The sequence below is a fragment of the Amphiprion ocellaris genome, chromosome 15, assembly GCF_022539595.1.
Source record: "Amphiprion ocellaris isolate individual 3 ecotype Okinawa chromosome 15, ASM2253959v1, whole genome shotgun sequence".
Classification (NCBI taxonomy): domain Eukaryota; kingdom Metazoa; phylum Chordata; class Actinopteri; family Pomacentridae; genus Amphiprion; species Amphiprion ocellaris.
The window spans coordinates 30,388,336-30,416,317 of record NC_072780.1 but is presented as its reverse complement, the minus strand read 5'-3'; the positions used below and the strand labels follow the sequence as shown (position 1 = coordinate 30,416,317).

At 37.0% G+C, this 27,982-nt stretch overlaps 1 protein-coding gene across 1 annotated transcript; it reads right to left on the bottom strand.

Annotated features, from left to right (window-relative positions):
* Positions 1-74: 74 nt before the first annotated feature.
* eloa (elongin A) lies at positions 75-27,982 on the bottom strand. Its single transcript, XM_023263214.3, has 12 exons — positions 27,870-27,982; positions 21,656-21,712; positions 20,205-20,317; positions 17,722-18,260; positions 11,309-11,643; positions 9,359-9,470; positions 8,879-9,031; positions 6,676-6,773; positions 5,240-5,420; positions 4,519-4,651; positions 2,920-3,068; positions 75-2,833 (listed from the first exon to the last, which is right to left on the bottom strand). The coding sequence occupies exons 1-12, from the start codon at positions 27,939-27,941 to the stop codon at positions 2,772-2,774; spliced, it is 2,004 nt and encodes a 667-aa protein (XP_023118982.2). The 5' UTR covers positions 27,942-27,982; the 3' UTR covers positions 75-2,771.

Below are 27,982 nucleotides of genomic sequence, written 5' to 3'. Positions count from 1 at the left end.
TAATATTCATGTCCCCTTTCAGCATCTACATTAAACAGAAGTCACAGATCACAAAAACATTCCCACACAAACAGTTGTTAAGGGCAAAAAGTCAATTTTAATAAAAATGACCATAGAACATTTATTAAAATCTAATAAAATTACAATTTTTAATCTACTTCCGTTCGGGCCCATGTTGTGGGGTGTCAGGTCCCAGTGTTGAAAATAAATACATATCATTATGATCATCATCATCATGAAGCTGCAGACTTCCTGCCACCTTCCTCCCTCGACTCTCGTTCAAACTGTGTCACAGTGAAGCAGATAGAAAACAGCGACGCACACATTCGACAGCAGGAAAACATGATCTGAAGCCACAGGAGGGTTAAAAGAAGTCCACAGCGTTTGTGTGTTTGATATCATTTCAGCCCCGCACACTGAGAGAAGCACCAGAGTTTTCCACCAGCCGGTTGACATCTCGGGTGTCAAGCATCATGCAAGAGACAGAAGGAGACGTTTTCGTTCATAGTGTTTTGTTTGGTCAGACAGGAAAATAACCGATGACTGTTTCTAAAATTACAACATTAAAAATCTGTTTGATGCTTTGGGGAAAATGCTCATTTGTTTTCTTGAAGAGAGTCAGAGGATCGGTGAACACTCTCGTAACCGTTGGATAAATATGAAGCCAGGAGCTGGTTAGCTTAGCTTAGCACAAAGACTGGAAACAAAGGGAAACTGCTAGCCGTGCTCTGTTTAACAAACATCTCTAGAGCTTGCAAATTAACATATTTGCATTTTAAACAAGGTTATGTGCCAGTGTTGCAACTACAGATACTATATATAAGATTAACTTGGCTCATTATTTTGTGGATTTGAAGCTTCAAAATTGGAATTAATTCATTGTGGGGTTTTTTAAACTGGACATAACAGGTGAGAGGTGGAAGAAACTACACACACTTCGATGACAGCAACTAATCAATCACAAGCTAGCTCCATGCTCAAACATACACTGCTTTGTCGTCTACTTTCCTCAAAAGTCGACCATAATTTATAAAATAAACATCATGCTGTATTTGAGGAGACTTTAAACTAGCAACTGAGACCATGAACTCATCATGAAAACGTTTACTGAGGTGATAAATTAAGATAGAAGTCAGATCATTTTATCATGTAATCAACCACAGCAGTCGCCCCCTGCTGGCTCTTAGAAAAAATACAGGGTTAAAATCAAAATTAACCGCTGGATAAAAATTATCTTCACTTTTCAAATGAAGAGAAGGTTCGCTTGCATGGATGTTGCTACAGACATTATTAATTCATTTAAAAAGCTGAAAAAAGGCAAAACTTGCATGTTTTTGCTCAGTTTCTTGCCTCAGTAGTGTCAAAATTTCTAAATAATTACTACTAATTATCAGGTGCGTGGCGTTTTTCTCACCAACCTTAAAGCTAAAGTACGGGACTTTAATATAAATTATTATCTATTATATTCAAGCTAAATGAGTTCACATTAAAGCTTTGATTACACTCTTTCATAGTTGGTATTTTAATACTTCCTGGTCTGCTGGGAGGATTCAGTTCCAGACATTCACAGAAGGTCGTATCCACTTATTCCATGAATAAAAACTACTGCTGACAGTGTTCGATACCGTCGTTGTACCGTAGTCGTGATTAAACACACATTTCTTGGCTGATTTTTAGGTACCAGAGTCGTCTATACGGACTTTTGTAGACTTTTGATAAGAAGATTTATCCAGTAGGTTTATGAGTATTTGCAGAAAGCAGAACACCTGTTCAGGTCCAACAGTACCAGGTAAACTTCTCTGTATTTTGCAGCAAAAGTGATGCATCAACCAGCAATGAAAAGGGAAGTAAACGAAGAGACGGAGCTGGATTCAGCTGCAGTAACTCGGATTCTGATGGAGCCAATGGAGAAAACAGCAAAAGAGCAACAAAGAAAAGTTTCTGATGCTCCAGATTAGAAAGAATCTCTGCGTTCAGAGGAAGGATTAAAGTCTAAAAAACAAAGCGATCGACGTTCTTTATAAGCACAAGTTGACAGTGTTTGTGTAATTACTCTGACTGCCGGAAAAGGGAGGCAAAAGCAGGTTTAAAAACTGGAAAATATCTAAAAATACCTCCTGAGGGGCAACATTAAAATGTGAAAATTAAAAAAAAAAAAAAAAATAGACGTGGTACCTTTATGTTTCTGAACAGAAGATGACTTCCAGCTGTGAGCATCTTCACTGCAACTGAAAACTGCTTCTAACCCTGCACAAGTTAAAAAAAACTGATGTTTAACATGTCTTTAACATGCTAAAAAGCAACTCTATTCATTTTTGAAGCTCTGTTTCCAGTTTTTGTGCAAAGCTACGTTAGCCAGCTGCTGGTGAAAGACGAACACTCCTCCGATAATTCCGAACAAGACTGTAAATCCCCCAAAATGTGCAGCTGTTTCTTTAAAATTATCTCCGGATAAACCAGAAAAGATAACAGACTGTGTGTTTGTGAGTCCTGTAAAAAGCTGTTTTTCCAAACACAGACCGTTTGACCGTCATTTAGGATTTAAATACTTAATAAAAGCCCCCTGACACAGATGTCACCACACAAAAAAAAAACAGAGAAGAAGAAGCCAACCGTTGCTCCACCAACACCGTAAAGCTCATGTGGCGGGTCGAGATGGAAGCGTAGGAGGTTTGTGTGCGCAGGGAGAGGAGGGTTTCCACTCAAACTTTTGCTCAACTTAAATTAAAAACACAGTTGGAATTCATGAAATACATTCAGTCTCTTTCACACTATCGGCGGGAGAATCTGTTCTTGAACGCTTTGATAGTTTTGGCCATCATGGGGGCGATTTCTGCAGGAAGAACGACACAGATGATGAGATTTAAAGGAGCAAATACTGGAATATTCTCCAGGTTGATAAAGTTAATGCAGACTTACTTTTGACCTGTGGTTTGTCCCGGGCAGCGTGTCCTCCTGCTGCTCCTCCACTCGGCGCTGAAGACCGAGACGATCCAGGTGAAGGGTTGAGTTGGGAAGAAGAAGAACGGCTCGATTCACCGGAGTAATCTGTGGCCGGCGCCCTTATTCTGAAGGAGACAGGAAGAGGGACAAAGTGTGCTGAATACACAATAAAACACAAACTACTGGAACAAACTGAGAACCAGCTGCATATCTGAAGTTTTAAGGGCCTTTATGTGAAAAAGCTGATTGTTTATTCTTGTCTTGTTGTTAAACTTCTTACCTGAGAAAACACAAACAGTAAACAACAGAAGTGAGTACATCCCTGTGAAATATCACTTAAATGTCAAGTGATTCATCGTCGTATCACCCCCTCAATAACTGCATTTTCATCTCAAAGTTGAACACTGGAGTATTTGCTCTGATATAAAACTAAAACCAACAGCTTAGATTTAGTGTAATAAAAACAGGCCCCACAGTAGGAAATGAATGCAACTCAAGCTTCATAGATCTACCTTTATTTATAACAACAGACTCAATCCTCTTCAGCACAGATGACATCATCTGTCTGCAGAGATGTTCTGTCTGGAGTTCTGTCGCTATAATGTTCTCTTTAAAATACCCCCAAAGGTGTTCTGTTGGATTTCATTCAGGCAACATACAGGCTGTAGTCTCACTTTTTTATTTTCTTTATTTACTGAGAAACTATTCTAGCTGGAAACGGCTGATTTTTAATGGAATATCTACATTGGGGTACCAGTGTTTCCTCTAGGATTTTTTTCAGCAGCGGCGGCAGGCTCTCCGGGAGCCGTGGCAACGTAAACAAATGACACTTGACTGCAGATTGTACTTGTACAACCCATTTATTGAATGGCCAGTTGAAAATGGCTTTTTAAAGGCTGAACGTAAAAAATTAATAAATAAATATTTGAACAAACTCATCTGAAAATGCAGTCAGCAGTTACATCATGGTGTGTAGATATTAGCTTAATGCTATCAATAGTTTACTCACATTATCTTAAGCTAGTAAGTTTTCTCCGGTAAGTCGCTGCCCTATTTTCCAAGACAAAACTCCTCTGACTCTCTGACCTGGAGCTTGGATGTCACTTTCCAGGCCGCGCTCTCGTGACTAATTAACGTTGTATTAACCCGACGTATCAAAGAGTAGAGACTGAGCAAGACAGTTATCTGTAGTTGACCTTAGTGCTCGTGAGTATCTGACACAGTGCAGAACTCTGCTGTGAAGGTGGAGACATGCAGCGGTGGTGTATTTACGACAATTAAAAAAAACAAAAAAAAAGAAATTTGAAGGAGCGGCGGCTGGGATTTAGGAGTGACGGCCCGCCACTCCTAAATAAATGTAGAGGAAACACTGGGGGTACAGAGGAACATTTCCAGCAACCATCACTCCTGTGTTCTAATGCTACATTGTGTTAGCTAATGGTGTTGAAAGGCTCATTGATGATTAGAAAACCCTTGTGCAGTTATGTTAGCACATGAAGAAATTTTTTATGGAAAACATGAGACTGTCTGGGTGACCCCAACCTTTTGAACAGTAGTGTACATCTATATACTGACTTGATGGGAGCTGCAGCTGCAGTGGAGGAGGCTGTCGATGAACCGCTGGTGGTTCCGAACCTCTCTTGTCGGCGGCGAACGTCACGTGGCGGCTTGGCGACAGAATTTACGTATGCCATCTTAACCTGCCGTCCTGTCGGAGGAAACAACACTCAGCGATATTAAACTAACATCCTCCATCAATCTGTAGGAATTAAAGTCCAGTTTTACGCTTTATATGTACAGTGTTGTGAAAAAGTATTTACCCCCTTCTCAAATTCTTATTTTTTTTGCATATTTTCCCACTTTAATGTTTAAGACCATCAAACAAATGTAAATAGACAAAAATAAGCCAAGTAAACACAAAATCCAATTTTTAAATGATGATTTTATGTTTTAAGGGGAAAAAAGTCTGTTCAAAGCTACCTGGCCCTGTGTGAAAAAGTAATTGCCCCCTAAACCTAATAAGTGGTTGGGCCACCCTCAGTAGCAACAACTGAAATAAGGTGTTTTCTAAAACTGGCAATGAGTGTTTCATATCTCTGTGTGTGTGTGTGTGTGTGTGTGTGTGTGTGTGTGTGTGTGTGGGGGGGGCGGCATTTTATGTTTACTTTGGCTTTCTTTGTCTCATATTTAAATTTGTTTGATGGTCTCAAACATTTAAGTGGGGGAAATGTTCAAAAAAATAAGACATCGAGAAGGGGGCAAATACTTTTTCCCGGCCCTGTAGAGCTTCTCTTACCTTTGGGTTTGTTGGCGTGAGCAGACGTGATGTTCTGAGTCAACATCCTCAGTCGCTCCTCTCGCTCGTCGTGCAGCCTCAGGTACATTTCCCTCCACGACTCGTACTCCTGAGGAGACTCTCGCTTGAAGTCGCGCTTACAGTGACGCGTCCACAGCTCGTCTGAATCCTCGATGAAACACTGGAGGTAGAGGGAAGGAAAAGATTCAAAAATGAAGCGCATGTCTGTTGGCAACACGATTCCTCCAAACATGAAAAGGGGATGCTTTGCTTCATGAACAAGAATAATTTTGTTGTATTTTTAGGTCTCTTCAGCTGCACATTTTCCCCTCATATCCACACACTGAAATCTGTTACATTCATCTTTTCAAACCAGGAAACTCACTTTAAATCAGCTGCATTTTATTTTACACTGCAATACTGATTTCACCTCAGTTTAAACTGTTTGTCTTTATTTGTGATTTAAAGTGTTCTTGAGCACCATTAAATAAAATGCTTTACTATTATCAATAAAACAATCAATGTTCTCAGCTTAAAGATATCAGTCTAAATATCAACACCCCATCTGCTACTCCATTTTAACCAACAGAAAAAAGACAATCTTTATTGATTTGTTATGGCGAACACAGCTGAACATTGGTGTATTCTTTACTCATTAAATATTATAAAGTGAAGGCCTGGAATTGGATTTTTAATGCCACTCTAAACCAATGCATAAATAAAATCTTTTGAACTGGGACAAGATGCGAGTCAAAAATGGTTTTCCAACGTCTGGAAAGCATGAAGTCTTATTAGGGCCAGTGTAGGTTAAAAATAACTAGAATTTAAAGTTGTTCATCTATGGGGATTTACAAGAAAAAACCAAAGGTGTCTTTGGTTTGATGAAGTTGCTTCAACTTTGCAACAGGAGCCATGATTGTCGTAGGCCAAAAAAAACAAAAAAACATTTCTGAGCTTTTTTTCCTCATAATTTTGTGATTTTAAACTCAGAGAATCAATTTTTTGGGGGTGCAAATTCAGGATATTACAATCTACTTAACACTTCAATCACTGAGAATAACAACATTTTTTCTTGGAAACTGCAAAAATGACTGTTTAATATGTCACAAAGTTATAAAACACTCTCCTAATTTATTCCAGCTTGATTAAACACTGACACGCTGCTCAATGGTCATAAAGCCTCAGAGAAGTCTTTGTCATGGTGCCCCTTTACAAGATAAACAGCCAACACAGACCTGCCTGCTTCCTCTGGTCTCTACAGCATTAAACAGAAAGAGGCTCCACCTGCTGGAACAACCAGGTACTACAGCAGATCTACAAGACTAGATCAGCTGATAATAAATATTAGGTCACCCGGATTGTATCAGGATTTTTTAAAAAAAACTTTATGGAGAGATCCCTAGTTTGAAGTTTCAGGCTTTACATGAACATGTTACCTGGTTGCTCTGCTCGATGCGGTACAGCTGCTCTGGAGTACATCGCTCCAGAACTGGTTCCAGGATCTCGAACGGAACTCCTCCCACCTCGGCGATGGCTGGAAGAACAAAGAGGCAGCAGTTTGTGTTTGCTTTCACCACCTTGAGATAAAAGGCGGGTGGAGTTCAGGCAGGAAACAGAGGAGTCCAAATTAACTCCAGTGACTCTGAATGTTAGTTTGATCCCACTGTGGTGAACCTACACTAACAGACATCTACCAGAGAATAAACCAATGAAATGACTGAAATCGAAAGGTCTGTAGGTGTGGAAATGAAAGGACGATACAACAGACAAACTCAATCATTTGATATTACTGAGTGGAGCTACAAACACTCACTGGCCACTTTATTAGGAACACCTAGTATAAGGTTGGACCACCTTTTTCTGCCTCAATGCCTAAATTCTTGGTGTCTTACTTTCAACAAGGTGTTGGAAACATTCCTCAGAGATTTTGGTCGATATTGACATGATAACATCACACAGTTGCTGCAGATTTGATCCTTGATGCTAATCTCCCGTTCCACCACATCCCAAAGGTTCTATTGGATTGAGATCTGGTGACTGTGGAGGCCGTTGGAGTCCAGAGAACTCATTGTCATGTTCAAGAAACCAGTTTGAGATGATCTGAGCTTTGTGACATGGAGCATCATCCTGCTGGAAGTAGCATCAGAAGATGGTCCACTGTGGTCATAAAGGGATGGAGATGGTTAGCAGCAACACTCAGGAGGCTGTGGAGTTTAAACCATGATCAGTTGGTACTAAGAAAACATCCCCCACACCATTACACCAGCAGCAGCCTGAACCACTGATACAAGGATGAATCCATGCTTTATGTTGTCTATCTCTGATTTGTGTGGCCATTTTCAGTCTCTTTTAATTGTTTTTTGGATCATTTTTTGTCAATTTCAATCCTTATTTGTTGTTTTTTGTCTAAATTTTTGGCCTTTTAATCTTTTCGTTGTTTTTTGGTCTAATTTTTTTGCTTTTTCAATCTCTTTTTTGTTTTTTTTTTTTAATCTTAATTTTTGTCATTTCCAATCTCTTTTTGTTTTTTTTTATTTTGGTATTTCAACGTTTTTGTTGTTTGGTTCATTTATTATTATTTTTAAACTTTATTTGTTGTTTTTTATCTCAATTTTTGTCAATGTTAATCTCTTTTTTTGCTTTTTTGGTCTCATTTTTGTCATTTTCAATTCCTTTTATTTTTCCGTCTCATTTTTGTCATTTTCAATCTTTTTACTGTTTTTTGATAAATTTTTTTGTCATTTTCCATCTCTTTGTTGTTTATTCTGTCATTTTCAGTCTCTTTTTGCTGTTTTTTTCTAATCTTTTGTCATTTTAAACCTTTTTGTTGTTTTTTGTCTCATTTTTTGTCATTTTCAATCACTTGTTCTTGCCTTTTGTCTAATTTTTTGTCATCTTTGATCTCTGTGTTGCTTTTTTGTCCTTTTCAGTCTCTTTTTGCTGTTTTTGTCACAATTTTTGTCATTTTCAATCTCTTTGTTGCTTTTTTGGTCTTATTTTTTGTGATTTTCATTCCCTTTTTGTTGTTTTTTCTCTCAATTTTTGTCATTTTCAATCTCTTTCTGTTGTTTTTCTGTCTAAATTTTCAAATTTCATGAATACATGCTTTTATGTTGTTTACTCCAAATTCTGACCATCTGAATGTCGCAGCTGAAATGGAGACTCATCAGACCAGGCAACGTTTTTCCAATCGTCTATTATTTTTGTAGTTTCAGTTTCCCGTTTTGAGCTGATGGGAGTGACACCTGGTGTGGTCTGCTGCTGCTGTAGTCCATCTTCTTCAAGGTTGTTGTGGTTCACAGATGGTATTCTGCATTCCTTGGTTGTAACCAGTGGTTATTTGATCTCCAACCCATTCTCCTCTGACCTCTCACATCAACAAGACATTTCTGTTCATACAACTCACTGGATATTTTCTTTTTTCTGACCATTCTCGACCATCATGTGATTGGCTAATTAGCTTTCTGTGTTAACAAGCAATTGAGCAGGTGTACCTAGTAGAGTGGAAGGTGAGTTTACATTTGTGCTAACTGTGTGGCATACAAGTACTGCAGGTGTCTCCGCTCACTCTACTGCCACCTACAGGGAGGCTCAGGTAAAGTTCTGCAGCTTTGTTTGCTAACTGTCTGCTCCACTCACAGTCGATGTTGTTCTGCAGCACACGGATGCACTGCTCGTACAGAGTCATCATCCTGGGCAGGTAGGAGGTCTTGGATCCAGAGTAAACCACCATCTTGGAGTTGAACCGTTTCCCCGTGAAGCCGGCGTCCTCCTCATCGTTGTAGACGGGAACTGAAAGTAAAGGAGGAAGGGAATTAAAGTGAAGCAGTGTGACATACGATCGAGCCTGGAGACGGATCTGCTGACACTGGCGAGAAAATTAGAACCAGATCACAGTTTGCATGAATGTGAAACCTGAAACTTCAGATGAGTCTCAGCATGCAAGAAGCTTTCAGGGTTTCAGAGGTTTGAAGCTGCTGCACGGCGAGAAAATTACAAAAACTAATCAGGCTGAAGTTTGTATGTGATGTTAAGTTTAGCTGTGGAACATCTGTTTCTGTCATCATGATATACTTGAGTACAACCACGAGAATTTTGACTTTGAGTTGAGGGTTTTACCTTTGCGTCTCTGAGGAGAAAGTGGCGTGACGTCGATGGAGGGCAGCGGTCTGTAGTTGGGCTGAATCGCTGGCAGAGGGATTTCAGGAAGAGTCGGAACGGCTTCAACAACCTGCAACAACAACAACAAACTACCATCAACACCTGAAGAAGTAAACAGCTCCAGACTGTGGTTCAACAATAATGAATATATAAACAAAGAGTGTATCCACGGTAACGGCAGGACTGACTGAGCTGTGAATCAATTCTGAGAAATGATTCGAGCTGGTTGTGTTTAAGCTCATTATATAAGTGAAGAAAAACAACAAAAGAGCCTCTAAACCCGAAGCAGCCTTTGATATCTGCAAGGTCACTGCTTTTCTCTGCACCACTGACGACGGAGCTACTGTTGCTGGGAAACAGAAATCATTCTACAAAATAAAAGCTGGCAGAGTCAAGGCTCCATAAAGACCTTCAAGAACTTTCAGATTTACTTTAATAATCACTGCAGCTTCTTCAATGTCATAAAAGTTAATAAACTGATTATGTTTAAGATTTCAATGCATGGCTTTTCACTTTTTCACATTTTTCTGACTTTGTATAGACTAAATGAACTGTTTAAACAATTAAAGTTACTATCAGTTGCAGTTTTATTCAAATAATTCTCCACTAAAGGCCTGAGATAACTTTATTTTGCTGTGAGATGTGATTGAAAGTTCCAGAAAAGTTGAGTTAAGCTAGAAATGGTGAAATTTCATCAAAATTGTTTTATTTTACATGTCTAATTCTTTAAAAAAAAACTGCCAGAAAAAGCTCACAAGTGTAGATTATTTTAATAAACAGCTTAACAATGAAATTTTCACACCCTAAAAACAAAACCTAGACTATTTGTAGATCTAATTGTCTGTGTTGTGTGGCTTCGGTGCGGACAATGAACCAAATTCAAGAGGAAAATTGTGATATTTGATGATCGTCTCATTTCTGCCAAACTGCCAGAAAAAGCTCATGAGTTCACACTATTTTATGAAATTGGTCACTAAAAGGTTAAAAATAAACTTTTCCTAATCTTAAAATTTGCCAAATCTTAGGTGAAATTGTGATATTTCTTTAAAACGGTTGTATTTTACATATCTAATTTGTTCATAAAAAAAAAAAACGCCAAAAAAAGCTCATGAGTATAGATTATTATAACAAACTGCTCACTCCAGGATTTAAAAATTAACATTTCATCCCGTAAAAAACAAAATCTAGATTATTTGAAGAACAAATCATTTGTGTCATGTGGTTTTGGTGCAGAAAATGAACCAAATTCAGGCTGAAAATTGTGATATTTCATCAAAATTGTTGTATTTTACACATCTGTTTTTTGTAGAAAGTGAAAGTAAAAGCTCATGAGTTATGGTTATTTTATCAAACTGCTCAATTCAGGGTTTAAGAATGAACTTTTCACATCCTAAAAACAAAATCTAAACTATTTGTAGAATTCATTTTGTGTCATGTGCTTCTATCTGCAAAATGAACCAAATTCAAGCGGAAAATTGTGATATTTCATCAAAAATGCTGTATTTTACATGTCTAATTGTATTTTAAGTGCCAGAAAAAGCTCATGAGTGTTGATTATTACATCAAACTGCTCACTTCAGGATTTAAAAATAAACTTTTCACACTGTAAAAAACAAAACCTAGATTGTTTGTAGAACTAATCAACTGTGTCGTGTGATTTCGGTGCAGAAAATGAATCAAATTCAAGCGAAAAATTGTGATATTTCATCAAATGTGTTGTATTTTACACGTCTAATTTCTACAAAAACTGTTAGAAAAAGCTCACAAGTGTAGGTTGTTTTATCAAACTGCTCACTGCTGGGTTTAAAATTTAACTTTTCACAGCTTAAAAACTAAATCTATACTGTTTATTTACATACTGCTTTTTGTTTACTGAACAGAAGTTGTGTTGCGTTCACTGACTCTCACCCTTCTGCGTTTTTCCGGCGTTGGTGCCGCTGATGAGCTGGAGCTTGAATGTGGCCTCTTGGAGCTCTGAGCGCCGTTGGCCTTGTTCACTTTGGAAGAAGAGGAGGAAGACGAGGACGAAGGCGGAGGCGTTCGGGTGCGATGGGAAGACGACGTGGAAGAGGAGGAGTGAGACGGTCGACTGTGTGACGAAGACGACGTCGGCAGCGGCTTCTTCTTCTTCTTGACGGACGTCGGGGCATCGTACGTGAGGAAGGACTCGAAGGACATGGTGGGCGTCTCGAAGTCCTCGTCCTCCTCCTTAGGCGGAGAGTCCTTCGGCATTCGTGGTCGCCCTGGAAACGGAGAAGGAAAGGTTGGAGAAAGCGGTGAAAGATTAGAAAATTAGGATTTATTATAATGCTTTAATTTCCTTTAAATCAGTTAAACAAGTGAAGCAAACAAATATTTATAGACCGACTTGAAATTGTAATTCTACAGAGATCACAAGTTGTAATGATTCTTCTTCTGTTACCAACTTTAGCAACACATTTGGCAAAGCCTCAAATGTAAACGAATATTTTAAAATCTTTGCAGGAAAATAGTAATTTAGTTTAACCTTCTGAGCCCTGAAACCCACAAGCAGGATTTAGCATGTTAGTTTTTTTAAAAAAATCACCAAAACTACACCATTCATCAGAGCCTAAAACTGTAAAAATAGAAATAATTGTTGTATTTCCCACTTTCCAACTGTCTTTGATCTACTCATCTGTGTTGTGTGATTCTGTCTAGAAAATTCACCAAATCTAAGGTTAAAATTGTGACATTTCTTTTAAATTGCTGTATTTTAAATGTCTCAATAAAATTTGAAATTGTCATTAATAAAGTATTTGGACCAGATACTGTTTCTCGTTGCAACCGTAAATCCTTTATTAACTCAATATTTTTTTTTTTAAAAGTTATTTTTGTGGCCTTTTTTAGATAGGCGCAGTGAGAGAGAGACAGGAAACAGGGGAGAAGAGTTGGGGGAAGACATGCAGCAAAGGGCCACTAGCGGGAATCGAACCCGGGCCACTGCGTCAGGGACCAACCTGTACATGGGTCACCCACTCAACGCGTTGAGCTATACGGGCACCCTATCAACTCAATATTGACAAAAATATGTACAAGTATGGCAGTAAATTAATTTTTTACCATTATTGGTAACACCTGTGCTGTACCTGTGCTCTGGGAAGGCAGCTGGTCCAGATGGTGTGTGTCCAAGGCTGCTTAAAGACTTAAAGTGCTGCACAACTGTGTCAACCTCTCCACAGGATCTTCAACCTGAGTCTACAGCTGCTCTATGGAAAACATCCTGTATTGTACCGGTACCAAAAATCAAATGTCCGGCTGAACTAAATGACTACAGACCTATTGCCCTTACCTCACACATCACGAAAACTTTGGAGCAGCTGATTCTATGCCTACTGAGGCTTGAGGTCAAAGACAAACTCGATTCACTGCAGTTTGCATACAAAGAACACATTGGAGTAGATGATGCCATCCTCTTCATGCTTCACTGTGCCCTGTCTCATCTGGAGGAACCTGGAGTTTATGTGAGAATCATGTTCTTTGATTTTTCAAACGCATTCAACTCCATCCAACCCACCATACTCAAAGACAAGCCACAGAGATGGGAGTGGATCCTTCCTGTGTTTCTTGGATCACAGATTACCTGACAGGAAGGCTACAGTTTGTCAGGCTGGGGAACTGTGCTTCTGGGACATTAATGAGCAGTACTGGGGCTCCACAAGGAACAGTCCTGGCTCCATTCCTGTTCACACTGTATACATCAGACTTCAAATACAGCACTGAGTCCTGCCACATTCAGAAATACTCTGATGACACTGCTATTGTGGCATGTATCAGAAATGGACATGAAGCTGAATACAGGATCTGATAAATGCCTTCAGTGACTGGAGTCACAAAAACTGCCTGCTACTCAACGCCTCAAAGACAAAGGAAATGATCATAGATTTCTGCAGATCCAAACCCACTTTTCATCCAGTGAACACTTGTGGTGTGGACATGGAGGTGGTGACATCGTATAAATATTTAGGTGTACACCTGGATAATAACTTAGACTGGTCTAAAAACGTAGACTTCATCTACAAAAAGCGCCAGAGCCGACTTTTTAGCCTCAGAAGACTTGGATCATTAGACATCTGCAGTAAGATGCTGCAGATGTTTTATCAGTCTGTGGTAGGAAGTGTCCTGTTTTATGCTGCAGTCTGCTGGGGAGGAAGTATAAAAAACAAGGATGCAAGGCGTCTGAACAAACTGATTAAAAAAGCTGGCTCTGTGGTTGGAATCAGATTGAACTCATTGGAGGATGAGGTGGAGAGACAGACACTTAGAAAGGTGGAGGCCATTCTGACAAACATGGATCATCCACTTCATATCTGCCTCAGTGAAAAACAAAACATCAGTGGTGGACGACTCCTATCCCTGCACTGCGGGACTGAAAGATTCAGTAAATCTTTCCTACCATCAGCAATTAGACTATTTAATTCTAAAGTAAACTGATGAGACCCCAGACAATTGAATTTCCCTTTGGGGATTAATAAAGTTATTGTATTGTACATGTTGAATCCAGCCCTGTTTCCATTTTTGAAAAAATATTAATAAAGTGGCATCTTTTTAGATTTAATGAGATTTTTTTGATTTGAGAATGATTTTAACAACATATGTGGCAAAGAAAATTGCAAAATGTAAGCTAATACTTTACATTTTTAGCTTAAAAACATTAACTTTCTTGTAGTTCAACCCTCAGAATCCCAAAACTCACAGGTGGGTTTGAAAAGCAGTTTATCTTTAAAACAAAATAACCAAAATTACATCAAATATGAGAGCCAGAAACTGTAAAAAAAAACAAAAACAAAAAACAAACAAACAAACAAAAAACTGTCGTGTGGTTCCAGGTAGAAAGTTCACCAAATCTAAGCTGAAAATTGTGACATTTCTTTATAACTGCCATTAATAACCAGATTCTGTAAAAGACAAGTATGGAAATAAATTAATAATTTAAGTTGTACATTTACTATTATTGTATTATTATATTAATCACTTTAATAAGTTGCCATCATTTTAGATTTAATGAGGTTTTTACTTGAGAATGATTTTAGCAACATATGTGGAAAAGAAAACTGATAAATTTAAGCTAATATTTAAATTTTTTGCTGAAAAAAGCTAATTTTCATTTGGTTCAACCCTCTTTAAAACAAAATAACCAAAACTGCACTGTCAGAGCCAGAAACTGTAAAAACAGACATAACTGTTGCATTTCCAACAGTTCTTGAACTACTCATCTGTATCATGTGATTCTGTCCAGAAAATGAACCAAATCTAAGCTGAAAATTGTGATATTTGATTAAAATCACTTTATTCTGTGTCTCTTTTTTTTTTTTTTTTTTTTTTTTTTTTACAAATTGACAAGAATAATGACTCAGAAGCAGCAGCCAGTGTTGCTAGGAAACCAGTTTGTGTTTGTCGGTTTCTCAACACTGAACCTGACGTCTCTCAGTTATCTGGCCGGGATGTTTCTCTCTGTTGTGGTCACAGTTTGTGATCGATGCTGATAAAGCAGAGAAACGTTTTCTGGTGCACGGAGCTGCAACGATTACATAATCATCAGTTTGGCTTCTGTTTTTTTAAGCTTTTTCACTTATAGTTCATAGTTAAACTGTGAAACCAACCAGAGGCTTGATTTTAATATGTTAATTAACTGATCTAAGTAACATAACTACACCTTCTACTTAGTAATAAACCTTTTCTAGCCACAATCACATCATATAGATTTAAAGAATCAATGAAGTTGCTTTATTTAAGCATTCCTCTAATTTTCTGTCCAAATGTAACGTATTTATGTGTGTTTGTTAAGCATGGGATAGAAGTGATGTGTTACATCAGTATTTTTCTACTTTACATAAAAATCTGTGCAATATTAATATTTATGTCAATATTTCCATTTATGTAAGATTCTGTAAGATTCTGGCATGTGCATGAATGTTATTTCTATTTAGTACTTCTGTATATCTTGGTTTATTTTGGATATTTTTTATTTTGTACTTCATTTCCTTAACCCTTAGATGCACGAGTGACTGGACCCTAGACTCTATATGTATAAGAATCATCATGGGTTTTGTTTTTTGCCTTTTTTTGTCATTTTGGTTAAAAATAATATTTTCTATTATTGTTTGTGTTACATTTTTGTTGACACAGGAATGATTTCATGCTTGAAATATGTTTATTTTTCACTTTTTAACAATGTAATGTAAGAGTGTCAACATCCATTTTGTTGACATTTTTCCACTCTTTTCCTCCAACTGCAGCTGTTCTCCATCCCTCCAAGTCTGTGTATCACCTTTTGTATGATATTTTCAGTGATAAAGAGCTTGGGGTAGTAAAACAAACATTAGAATTTCTTAAAAAGTATAAAAGGTAACTTAAAAACTTAAATGGAATTATATGAAAAAAAATATGTTTTTGAGGAATAAATGGAATATGGAATGATAAAACCTTTTCATTACAAAGATATTGCAAGAAAACAACCTTACCGGGTCATTTCTGACCCACTTATGCAGCTAAGAGTTAATGTTTACACTGTCTTTGCTGCTGTAACACTAAAAATCTCCCCATCATGGGATTAATACAGGTTTATCTTATCTTATCTTATCTTATCTTATCTTATCTTATCTTATCTTATCTTATCTTATCTTATCTTATCTTATCTTATCTTATCTTATCTTATCTTATCTTAATGTGTTAAAATCAGGTGGAGTTCCCCTTTTAGGTTGCTGAAATTAATACTATGGTGCCATCAAAAAGCTCTGGGACTGTTTGTGGTGCAACATCCATCCATCCATCATCTATAAACCGCTTAATCCTCATTATGGTTGCAGGAGGGCTGGAGTCTATCTCAGCTGACTGAGGGTGAAGGTTCACCTGGACAGGTAACAGTCTGTCACAGGGCTACACATTGAGACAAACAATCACACTCACATTCACACCTACAGGCAATGTAGAATAATCAATTAACCTCAGCATGTTTTTGGACTGTGGGAGGAAGCCAGAGAACCCAGAGAAAACCCACACATGTACAGGGAGAACATGCAAACTCCATGCAGAAAGATCCCAGGAAGGCTGGGATGCGAACCAGGGATCTTCTAGCTGCAAGGCGACAGTGCTAACCACCACGTCACTGTGCAGCCCGTCGTGCAACATGTGCAGGCAATAATTTCTACAAGTCAGGAGATGTTGTGCTATCAACATCAGGACCTGTTATAGATGCTTTTGTGATGCATTTATGTGTGCATTTGTGATTTCTCCATGGAGCTCAAACTTTCACAGACAGAAAACATCTCATTTCTGTGTCAGTCAGCAGCTAGATGATCCAACCTTCACGGTGATATTTACAGATTGTTTGGGATTCAAGGTGGTCGATGCACAATGTACCATAAATAAGTAAAAGTAATTGTTTTTTTTAATGGTTCATGGTATTATAACTGAGCTCTCTCTACTTCTAGTCATAGTTGTTCTGTTTCTACAGAGGTGCAGGACTTTATGTTGCAATAAAAAATGAATCAACTGTGAGTGAAAATGTGTCAAGACCAAAGAAACACCCAGAAACTGCTCAGAATTCAGAGGGTTAAAATGACTTTGAGAGAAAGCTATCACCAGGAAGTGGCACAACGAGGACCCTCCGACCTGAAGCCAATGGAAAGACTCACACATGCTGAGGACTCAACAATCAGAAGTGGTAGAAAAATGGACCAAATGGACTGAAAATAATACTCAACTAAGAGACACCAAAACAGTTGACTGGACACAGTAAACCTGACTAGTAAAACCCTATGAAACTGTAATCTCAATTGTTTGAACCTCACTGACAAGTTCGAAGGACTTTGAGACTTTTTCTAAAAAGGATGGAAAGACGTGGTTTAAACTATGTGCAGTGTTTGATTAAAATATATTTATTCTTCACTTTCCATTGAATATTTCACCAAATATATACAGATACTGTAAAAAAATAAAAAATAAAATTCTGGGATCCTCAGTGCAACTGAGAAGCTTCGACTGACTGATCTGTGACCAACAGCCATGAGACAAAAATTCAGAATTTTTTCGGCTGAACAAAGCAGAGAGGAGACAAAGATGGAAACTATAAGTAATAAAATATCTAAAGCATGTAGATTCATCATTGTCTACATGTTGGTAACGCCTGTGGGTACTTCTGTGATGATAAAATATACCATTTAGTATTCGTGATTTAAATATTTAAAAGATGTGGTTCAAAGTCACACCTGTACGACCATAATATTTGTCTAAACCACAAATGAGAAAAGCTTTGCTAGGATTAGTTTCTATAAAAAGCGTCACTGTGATCGTCCACTCACCATCGTCTGTCGTCTTCTTCTTCTCCTCCCTCCGTCCGTCCTGTGAGCTCGACTTCTTGCTGTGCTTGGAGGCCTTCGGTCCTGGACTCTGCTGCCTTTCTTTGTTGCTGCTGCGTTTCTTGCCGTCGCTGCCGCTCTGACGCTGCCGTCGCTCCTCCTCTCGGCTCCGGTCGCTGTGGTGGTTCCTGCTGGGCTCCTTGTTGGGTTTAACGTGGCGGACTTCTTTACGAGGAGGAGGAGGAGGAGGTGGAGGAGGAGGAGGGCTGGGCTCGGGGCTCTCGTATTCGTCAGACTGGTATCCTCCTTGCTGTGGGGAAATGTACTGGTCGTGTGGAGGAGGAGAAGGAGAGTAGTTGGTGTGGTAGCCCCTCTCCTCCTCCTCTTCCTCCTCCTCCTCCTCCTCCATGTAGGAGCGCTCCTCTTCTTCAGGTGAAGGCTCTCGGGGGCGTCGGTGTCCTCCTCCTCCTCCTCCTCCTCCTCCTTCGTGGCCTCGAGAGTGAACATGTGACCTGGAGGCTTCTTTGGCGTGACTGTTGGGTCTGAGGAGGACGGAGACAGAAATCCACTTTAATGTAAATATCTCTACATGAGCAGAATCCCACAGTGGAGTAAAAAGAAAAACAAATGCAAAGAGCACAATAAAAACATAAATGCTCATCTCTCATGGTGGTAGAAATTTCAGGTTGTTCATAATGTTCATTAACTGTGAACATTTTCAGAATGTACGTTTTTGCACTAAAACAAAGGGAAATATTTGGAGTTGTCTGTATTTATAGGTTATTATGCTCTGATTTTACTGGTCCGGCCCACTTGAGAAGAAATTGGGCTGAATGTGGAACTGAACTAAAGTGACTTCATCAGGACGACACTTGTATTTTAGATTTCATCTCATGAAAATAAAGAACTATATTGTTAAAAAAGAAACAAAGAGTTTCCAAAGAATTTTCTGTCAATTAATTAATTAATCATTTCTGTTTTACTTGTGTTTACTATTGAATACTTGAAATAAAAATCTTAATCCATAATGAAACTAATAAATATAGTGCAATTAAAAACTGCAATATTTTCTAATGAAATATAGTGAAAGAGAAGAATAATGCATCAAAAAATGGTAAAACTCAAATAAATTACTTCCAAACTCTACTTGAGTAAATGTACTTTGAACTATGAGCTGATAAAAGATGACGGATCTTTAAACAGGTTTTGTGTCATTAATTAATGTGTTACCGTCCTTCAGTAACTTGTGTGCTTCAGTCGGCAGCATGAACAGGTGTGTTCACCTGAAACAGTGACATCACAGCATCCTGGATCTTGTTTAACCCACAGAGATAAGAAAGGTTTGAGCAGGGAGTCGAATTATTCTGCAAACACTCGTCACAGATTCACACATCAGAAATTTACATTAAGGATTTTAATTATCAATAAAACAACAGAATTAACATTTTTTCTTTTCTTCAAGTGCTAAGCATGAAGAATTTCAGCATTTATTTTAGATTTTCAGTCATTAAATTCACATTCCAAGACCTGTTTCAGTTGAAATTTTACCTCACACAGTTTTATCTCTGTATTTTAGTAGTTTATATTTATTGTATCGCGCTTTACAAATTGATTTAAGAAGTTTTTATTCTGTTTTCTGTTTTGCCAACTCGTAACATGTGCACGCTATAAAATGTGGAACCTGATTTAAGATTATTTTTATGTTTCTTTTATTTAGTATAAACACAATAATCCTTGCTTTGTCAATCTGTATTATTGAGGAGTTCACTTTATTGTATTTATCTGAATATAAATAGTGAGAACTTTCCAGTTCCTTCATATTAATGAAAATGAGCACTGACATAATACACTGTAAGTACATTCTTCTTTGGCACAATACAAATAGTTAAAGCATAAAGGAGCACAGAAATATACGTATTGCTTTTGTCCAATTAATAGATAATTTAGCTTCTTCTTACCTCAAAAATATTCTGAAAATATTCAACAGGGACTGATCTTAACCCATAATTTAACCTGTTTCATGCTATTTTATTATCATGACCTCTTTTTATGGGGTCATCATGAATTGATTGCGTTCAAGGCTGCAAAATCTGAGTAAAAATATTAATATTAGCAAACACACAGCAAGCTATAAGCACAACTTGTAAACTTGAAGCCTAAATTAATTTGTGCTAAAATTTAAGTATTTGCTGGTATTTGATGCAGCTGCTTTCTGTCTTATTCTATCACAATTTAGAAGAATATATCTGCAGTATTACTGAAGTAAACATGCAGAGAAACAGGACTCTGCCTCAGGGTGAAAGAGACTGAAATAAAGGTTTATTTTTTTAAATGATGAGATATTTTCCACCTGTTTGTTCAAGGATACACCTTAGACTTTATTTCAGAGTTTCCCAGTTTAAAGGTTTGGGTCCTCTGCTCTGGAACATTTCATGAGATCACTGCAGGAACAGAGAAGAAACACTGCATGTCGAGGCAGAACGTACCTGTCTGCAGACTGAGGAACCAGTTTCTTCCATTTGGCTACGAGGCTTTTTGCCACCTCTCCAGCTGCTTCGTGTTTCCTGAAAGAGTTCACAGTCTTTCCAACTCCAGTTTCCTGTCAGAGAACCAGAGACCAACAGCACATGAGAGGAGTTTGTTCGTTTCACTTTTACAGCTGCTGTCGTTTCTCTGGCAGCTTCAGCCGAATGACCAGATTGGCCTGAAACATGTCATGTGCTTTTTCTGTTTAGGGCTGAGAAGATTCCTGTTCCCATTACTAAAAATCCTTGAGGCAAAATTCTCTGAATCAAGGTTTCGTTTAATCCAGTACTACTAGACTTCATCCTATACAGACCTATAATCAATAAATTATAAGGGGATTGTAAAATTGACAGGACGCTTCTATTTTAACCGGAGCAGCTTTTCTAGTGTTTACAGCATTTATCAGATCAGAGACTGAACTATGAAGACACTTAGTCAGACTTTCTTTGTGTGAGTCAACAAAAAATGAAACCTCAGTCAGAGTTTACAGTTATGAAGGTGGTTTTCTGCTTTCTTTGTTAACTCAGACTTCATGATGTTTAATGCATCAAAATGAACCGGTCACTAACAGGTTGTTTGAATGGAGAACAATGAGGAAAATAAAAATTTATGACAGTAAAAAGCTGTTACTTGGAGATGATGTAAGGCAGGAATGCTCGTAGAAAACTGTTAAACGTGTGTTAATGTGTTTATTTAATCGATCAATTCAGCTGATTATTTCTAGCAGACAGCTGCACAATAAAACTATCAGACTTCATTTATTCAAACATGATATTGTATTGAAGTGAATGTAGGTCTGATACTGTCTCATAATGAAGGAAATCATTTTAATTTGGGGACAAATCAAAGTGAAACTAAAGTTATTGATTGGATAATCTCTGGAATCAGTACTAATAAACTGATCAGTTTTCTCATTTGTGTTCTATCAGCTGCAGTTTAAATGGAATAAACATAAAAACAGATTTATGTGATTTCTGTATCACCAACTAAATATGTGGGGTTACCATGGCTTTAGTTTTAGTTAAATACCCCTGTACTATACTGTATGTACAATACCTATATAGTGATTTGACAAAGTTGAAATCTCATACATTACAGTTTTTTAAAGACTTTTTACAGCAAATCAAACATCAATTTAAAGACTACAAAAGAAAAACTAATTTATTTTGCTCTGAAACTGACATACTTCATTTATCATTTTATCTTTTGGATCATTAATAGAATTGCCATGTCTTTGCTTCATGTTTTTGCATAATTATTTTTCAATTTGATGTCACAATATTCAAAATAAATACATTTTATTTTTAATTTTCGGTGTTTGACGTCACTTGATTCACTGCAGCTTGAGCAATTTCACTCCTTTCACTTTTTCTTCCCTCCAGTTTGCGAGTAATAAATCAATGAATCTTACCACCAGAATGTCCACAGTTATGGGAAGTTCCCCCAGTCTTTTGAGAGTCTTCAGCAGCTGGAAAAACAGGAAGAAAAACAGCCTCATCATAAAGAAAACGTCGGCATAATCTCCAAAATCTGCTTGTGGTTTAGAAAGGGGTGTTATCGTTTTAAAAAACTGTCAAAATTACACCATTTACCATAGTAAGGAAGTGTTAAAACAGAAAAAAATGTGGGATTTTTATCTTTTCAAGGATCTTAGGACATAGCATGTGTGACATCCGGTTGTATTGGGAAAATTGACCAAATCGAAGCATAAAATTGTGATTTTTCATAAGAATAAGATAAGAGGTCTTTATTGATCTGACAGTGGGGAAAGTTCACCGTTACAGCAGCTCTAAAAGAAAAAAAAGTATAAGACACGACAAAAACAAATTGTCAGAAAAAACAGTGCAAAATTGCAGAGAACATTATATAGAGACAATGATTTTTTTGTTTTTTTAAATGAGACTATATACAAGAGGATGAGGTATCAGTTCTTGTACGTAAGTAGGTGGAATACGTATGTGCAACAACTGATACCTCATCAGTCAACGAATCAATTTTGCACTTGTCTCAATTAAAATAAAACGTCCAAAATAAACTAAACTGATCATTATCAGTGACTCAGCTGTGATCTGCAACTTGCAGATCACAGCTACTTGACAAAATTAACAAGTAGTAAAATATTGATCTTATTACTATCCATACTGACTCCAGTCTTGTGTGTTTGTCAAATATCACACAGTGGCTCTTTCAGTCACTTTAACAGACTAATGAAGCAGAAATGTTGCGTATCTCATGTCTGAAAATGTGATGCATTCAGTGCTGGTTATTATATGATGATCTCTGACTGCAGCTGCTCTCCCTGATAGAACTGAGCTGCTGTTCAGACTCCAGCTGCTGCTCCAGTTCAGTCTGTGATGCTACACTTAGTCTGAAATGTCCAGCTGTTACTGGTTTTAACCCGTCTGTCACCAACAAACTACAGGAGCTCAGGAACACAACACTCAACCAGTGTTCGGATCCATATTTACGTAAAACACCCCACGATGAAAATACTCAACTACAAGCAAAAGTCAAACTCACTGTGCAGAAAAGTGGTCCGTGTTACCATTATATGTGTTTTTACATTAATATTACTGCTGTATTGACGTGCATGTTGCATTTTACAGCTGTAGAACTTTAACATTAAGCTAATTTTAACTACTTAACATAATGTTTGGTCATTTAATCTACACAAAGGCATCATATTCTACTAGACCACTATATGTTGCTGTGCTGTGAGAACTGTCTAACTCCAAACAAGAAAGAAACTTTTCATGAAAAACAGTCTTATTTTCACATTTGTGGCATTTTCACCCTGATCCAAGAATGTTAAATAAATTATTTTATATAATAGTATAATACTAAAACAAGCTCAGCCAGCAGGTAGTGATTATGAAGTAAAATTTAGAAAGCCCTCCTTTCCACAGAACGTCTTATCTATTAAAGGTTTCACAAATGGTAATACTTTACCTACGGCTATCAGAGAAAGCGCCACCTTTGTTAGTTTTAAGAGACAGTATAGGGTAAGGCTGATTAACAATCAAACTTGTGAAAATTGAGAAAATCAGGCACTTTAAAAACTGTCACTTTAACTACAAGCATTTTATGACAAGCTCTGCCCAGAAGCACTTCACTAAAATGACAGCACTGTAATCCGGCCAGAATTAACTTATCATCATTGTCTTTGTTTTACTATAGTTTTTTAAACATCTGTAACACTGTATGTTTTTCTTTTATGTGTGGGACAACGGATGGAAATTAGCCTTGTGCTAATTCCGGCTTATTTACTGCAACCTTGTGTAAATTTATGAAATTGTACGTTGGTTCATATGCACTGTCCCGTGCAAATAAATAAAGAAATGAAATGAAAATCTAGTTACAGAAGTAGGCAAACTTATCACAAACATGACTGCATTTGGAGATATCCGTTTTTCACCGGACAGGAAGGGTAACTGCTATTGTTATAATAAGAAACACCTTGTTAATCTAATACGGTGATTGTGGCAAAAAGAGAAACATCATTGACTAAACAGTAAACAGCCTCCAGTGTTAAAAACCAGTGTTTTGTTGAGCCCTACATCCACCCTGACCTCCTCTCTGTGTCGGCTCGTCACTGGCAAATTTCTTTTAAATTATCTTGGAAAGTATTTGATATATGAAGCTAAAATTTCCCCATATATATTTAGAAATGTCTATATTTTATGCTGTGAAATTTCAAGCAAATCAGAGACAGTAAAGTGGAATTTTTTTTTAATTTCAGATAGAATGACGTTTCTGGAAATTACTGCAGATTTTGGCATTTTTAGATAAATATTGTACTGCTTACATATTGAAACATTATAATCAAAACATCTGTAATGCAGAAAATATGTGCACATATTTTTGTCGTTGCCTGTCTTACATCATGTATAGCACTCTGGTTGACTCCAGCTTTTTAAAATGTACTGTAAAAATAAACTTAATTTGATTTGATTTGACATACAAAGTTAAAATCTCATACATTATAGTTTTTTAAAATCCTTTCTACGACAAACAAGTTAATGAAATTTCAATTTAATAACCACAAACCAACAAAAAAAGCACTTATTTATTTTGCTCCGAAATTCATATGCTTCACTTCTTGTTTTACTTATAGAATTATTCATAGAATTGCATTGTGTTTACTAAATATCACACTATGTACAATATATACAATGTACAAATTTTGAAGGGTAATTTCTATTATTATATGATGAAAGACTTGGTTAATTTAATATAGTGTTTATGGCAAAAAGAAACATCACTGACTAAACAGTAAACAGCCTCCAGTGTTTTGTTGAGCCCTTCATCCACCCCTACCTCCTTTCTGTGTTGACGTTGTGGCCTCACTGGCAAATTTCTTTTTAAATCATCTCAGAAATTTTTGATCTATCAAGCTTAAATTTCACAAATAAATTTAGAAATGTCCATATTTTATGCTGTGAAAAATCCAGGCAAATCACAGTTGATAAAGTGTATTTCTTTTCTGACTTGAGATTGAATGACCTTTCTGGAAATTACTGCAGACTATGGCATTTTTAGATAAATATTGCATTGCTTACATATTGTAACATCATTATCACTAGTAATGCAGAAAATTTACTGTTTTTTAAAAAGTAATATAGGAAAGTTTCATGGTGATTAGTATGTATAATTTACTATTTATTTTATTATTAAGTTTTCATTAAATTCAACTTGCAGTCACTGACTCACACTGTAAATAGAAGCAGTAGCACAGTCCTGCATTATGTAAACTGAATGACATTATGGATTAACGTGGCTCGGCTGTATAATCACTGATATTTTAGCTTTTTTAAATTTAAATTCTGACTTCTATAAGTGAAATGTGGCTCCAGTTCAGCAAACCCACCACACACACACACACACACACACACACACACACACACACACACACACACACACACACACACACACACACACACACACACACACGCACACGCACACGCGCACACGCACATACACGCACGCACATACACACAAACACACCAGCACTGCTTTGTCACATCACAGCAGTAAACAAAGGGGACCCCGGACACCGTGATTGATCATTTACAGGCCGTTAAACTTGATTAATTCGCCATCAGATCCTGAGTTTTAACGTTCGGCTGTAATAAAAAGCTCCAGTTCCCCTGAAGCGGATCGACGCTGGAGGCCTGCAGCCGCTCATCTGTCACTACTTTCCGTCAGTTAGCCGGTTGCTAACGGCTACTCGGCCTGGAGTTTGGTCCCGGAGATAAAATATGTCGTGTTTGGTGTCGCTGCTCTGATCGGTAACGGATCATCTGTGTTCGGGTGTAATAACAAGCTGACAGGTGTTAGTTTGAGGTAGAAACCAGCGTTAAATAAACGCGTTAGAACAAGTTAAAAACCCTTAATTACAGTGACGTCTCAGGAGGCGTTCACAGACTGTCGGACATGTTGGAACTGCAAGGACAGCACGTTCTGCGTTTTCTACATACTGCTCCCAGAGAATTAGGATTAAAAAATAATTCTTTTTTACTGCATATGAGAAGAAATGTTAAAGATACACATTTATCTGGTAAACGAAACACTTGATACTGAAATACTTCTTGCTGTTAACTGTTTCTTTGTATTATTAAGCTGATAAGGGAAAATATTAGATTGACATCAGTAAAAAACATCGTCAGGTGTTGATTTCATGGAATTAATCAACAACAGTTATGCTTGAGTGTTGTATTTCTAAAACTGTTAGCAATATAATTTAGATGTGTACAACATATGCAGAGTATGTGTAAAGTGTTTATACATTCTTAGGACTGCAAAATATCATATAAACATATTAAATAGCTTTTGGTTGCTATTAGAGGTCTTAATATTTTGTATTTGTTTCATTTTAGAAATTGTGCTCACCAGTTATTATCCAGTTTTCTTTGTAATTTATGTTTAATTTCATTTATAAGTTTTTATCATTGTTTTTAAGTAGTTTTATTATGATTTTTCAGGAATTAAAATGACATGTTTTTATCCTGTTTGTGTTGCCTTTTTAGTGGCTTATATTGATATTCTTTTAGAAATTGATTTTCCACGTTATTACTGTTTGTCTTGATTTTGAATGTTTTATATTTTCTTCTAAAAACTGATAAAACAATAAAAAACTTTTTCTTTTTTTACTTCTGTCTTGCTTTTGTGCACATAATTTTGTCGTCTGTCTTATAACATGTACAGCACTTTGGTCGACTGCAGTTTTGTTTTTATTTTAAATGTGCTGTACAAATAAACTTAATTTGATTAGATTTGACAATGTTAAAATCTCATACATTATAGTTTTTAAATCTTTTCTATGACAAACAAGTTAATCAAATTTCAATTTAAGAACTACAAAAGAAAAATTATTTATTTATTTGGCTCTGAAATTTACATGCTTCATTTCTCATAGTTTTTGGATTAATAATAGAATTGCATTGCGTTTACTTTTGTTTCCTATTTTTGCGTAACGACTTTTACTTTTACTACAAAACTAATACATTTTATTTTTAATTTTTGGTGTCATGTTTTTTCTACTCAGACATACAGCAACTATATGTAATTTGTTGTACTGTCTTACTGTTTGTAAATGTATTGTTCAGAATCACTTCATTATTACAGATAAAAATGGAATGGAATATCATAAGAGTAACGTGTATCTAACATGATAAATATAACTGAAATTATTAATTATATAATTATATTGGTGTTCAATTAAGCTGTAAAGGGCATAAAAGATGCTTAAATTGTTGCTGCCTCTGTTGATAAGAATTAATTATGATTGAATAATAAACCAGAAAGTCATTAAGTGCAATATTCAATATACATATACAATATTCAAATCTCATGTGCAATACTCTTATGTGCAATATTGCAATTTAAAAATATTCTAATTTATTACCCTGGTTTTACACAGTACTTGTTATACTTAAACCCGTAGCATTTCTGATTTAGAATTCACAGATTTAGATTTGTTTATTTATTCTTTTACTGACTGTTGTTGTTTCTAGGCACTGCTCTCTATACACCAAGTGAAATTCCTTGTGCGTACTCACCTGGCAATAAAGGCTTTTCTGATTCTGATACAGTTAATTTGACACTAAATCATAACAGAACACTTGTTAATAACTACTACTTATCAGAATCCCAATATTTGTTCGAGTCATATCTGTAATTACATATTCAAGATTTTCACTATAGTTTCTAGAAACTTGTGATTAAAAAAAAATGTCATCACACTGAAAATAAAATACTACTCCTATAATATTAAAGACTGAACTAAACAACATAATTTATTCTCAGTGAAGTCTAGAATCTTAATGTACTCTGTCGTGTGCTGTTTTCACATGTCAGCACAGGCTGGTTTTCTTCTCTACAACTCGGTTTTCAGCCACTACAGCGCCACAATCCGAGCAGAAAATCTACTGAACGCTCCTTTACTTTAAACTCTTTGAGAGCACGAAGCCAGACAGCGGTCCCTGAACGCAGCATTTAAAAAACCGTTGCGACTTTCGGGTGCTGCGTCTCCGCCGCTTCGGGAAATTTCTCGGCGTCGGTGATATTTGTAGACACGGTCGGTGCTGACGACCGAACGTGTCCGTGTCGACCGGAGGAGTCGTTACCTTTCGAGGCTCCAGAGTGTCCAGGAGCCGGGACTGAAGTCTCTCCACTGTTTCCAGCAGTTCCTCCGCCATGTTTACTGCTGGTACCCTGTCGCCCGGAACAGAAAGAGGGA

Coding starts and splice junctions, on each gene's coding strand:
- eloa (XM_023263214.3), bottom strand. CDS start 27,941: ATGGCGGAGGAACTGCTGGAAACAGTGGAGAGACTTCAGTCCCGGCTC. Junction 20,318..21,655: donor TAACTGTGGACATTCTGGTG/GTAAGATTCATT, acceptor GTTCTCTGACAG/GAAACTGGAGTTGGAAAGAC. Junction 4,652..5,239: donor TCACGCCAACAAACCCAAAG/GTAAGAGAAGCT, acceptor TTCCTCCGACAG/GACGGCAGGTTAAGATGGCA.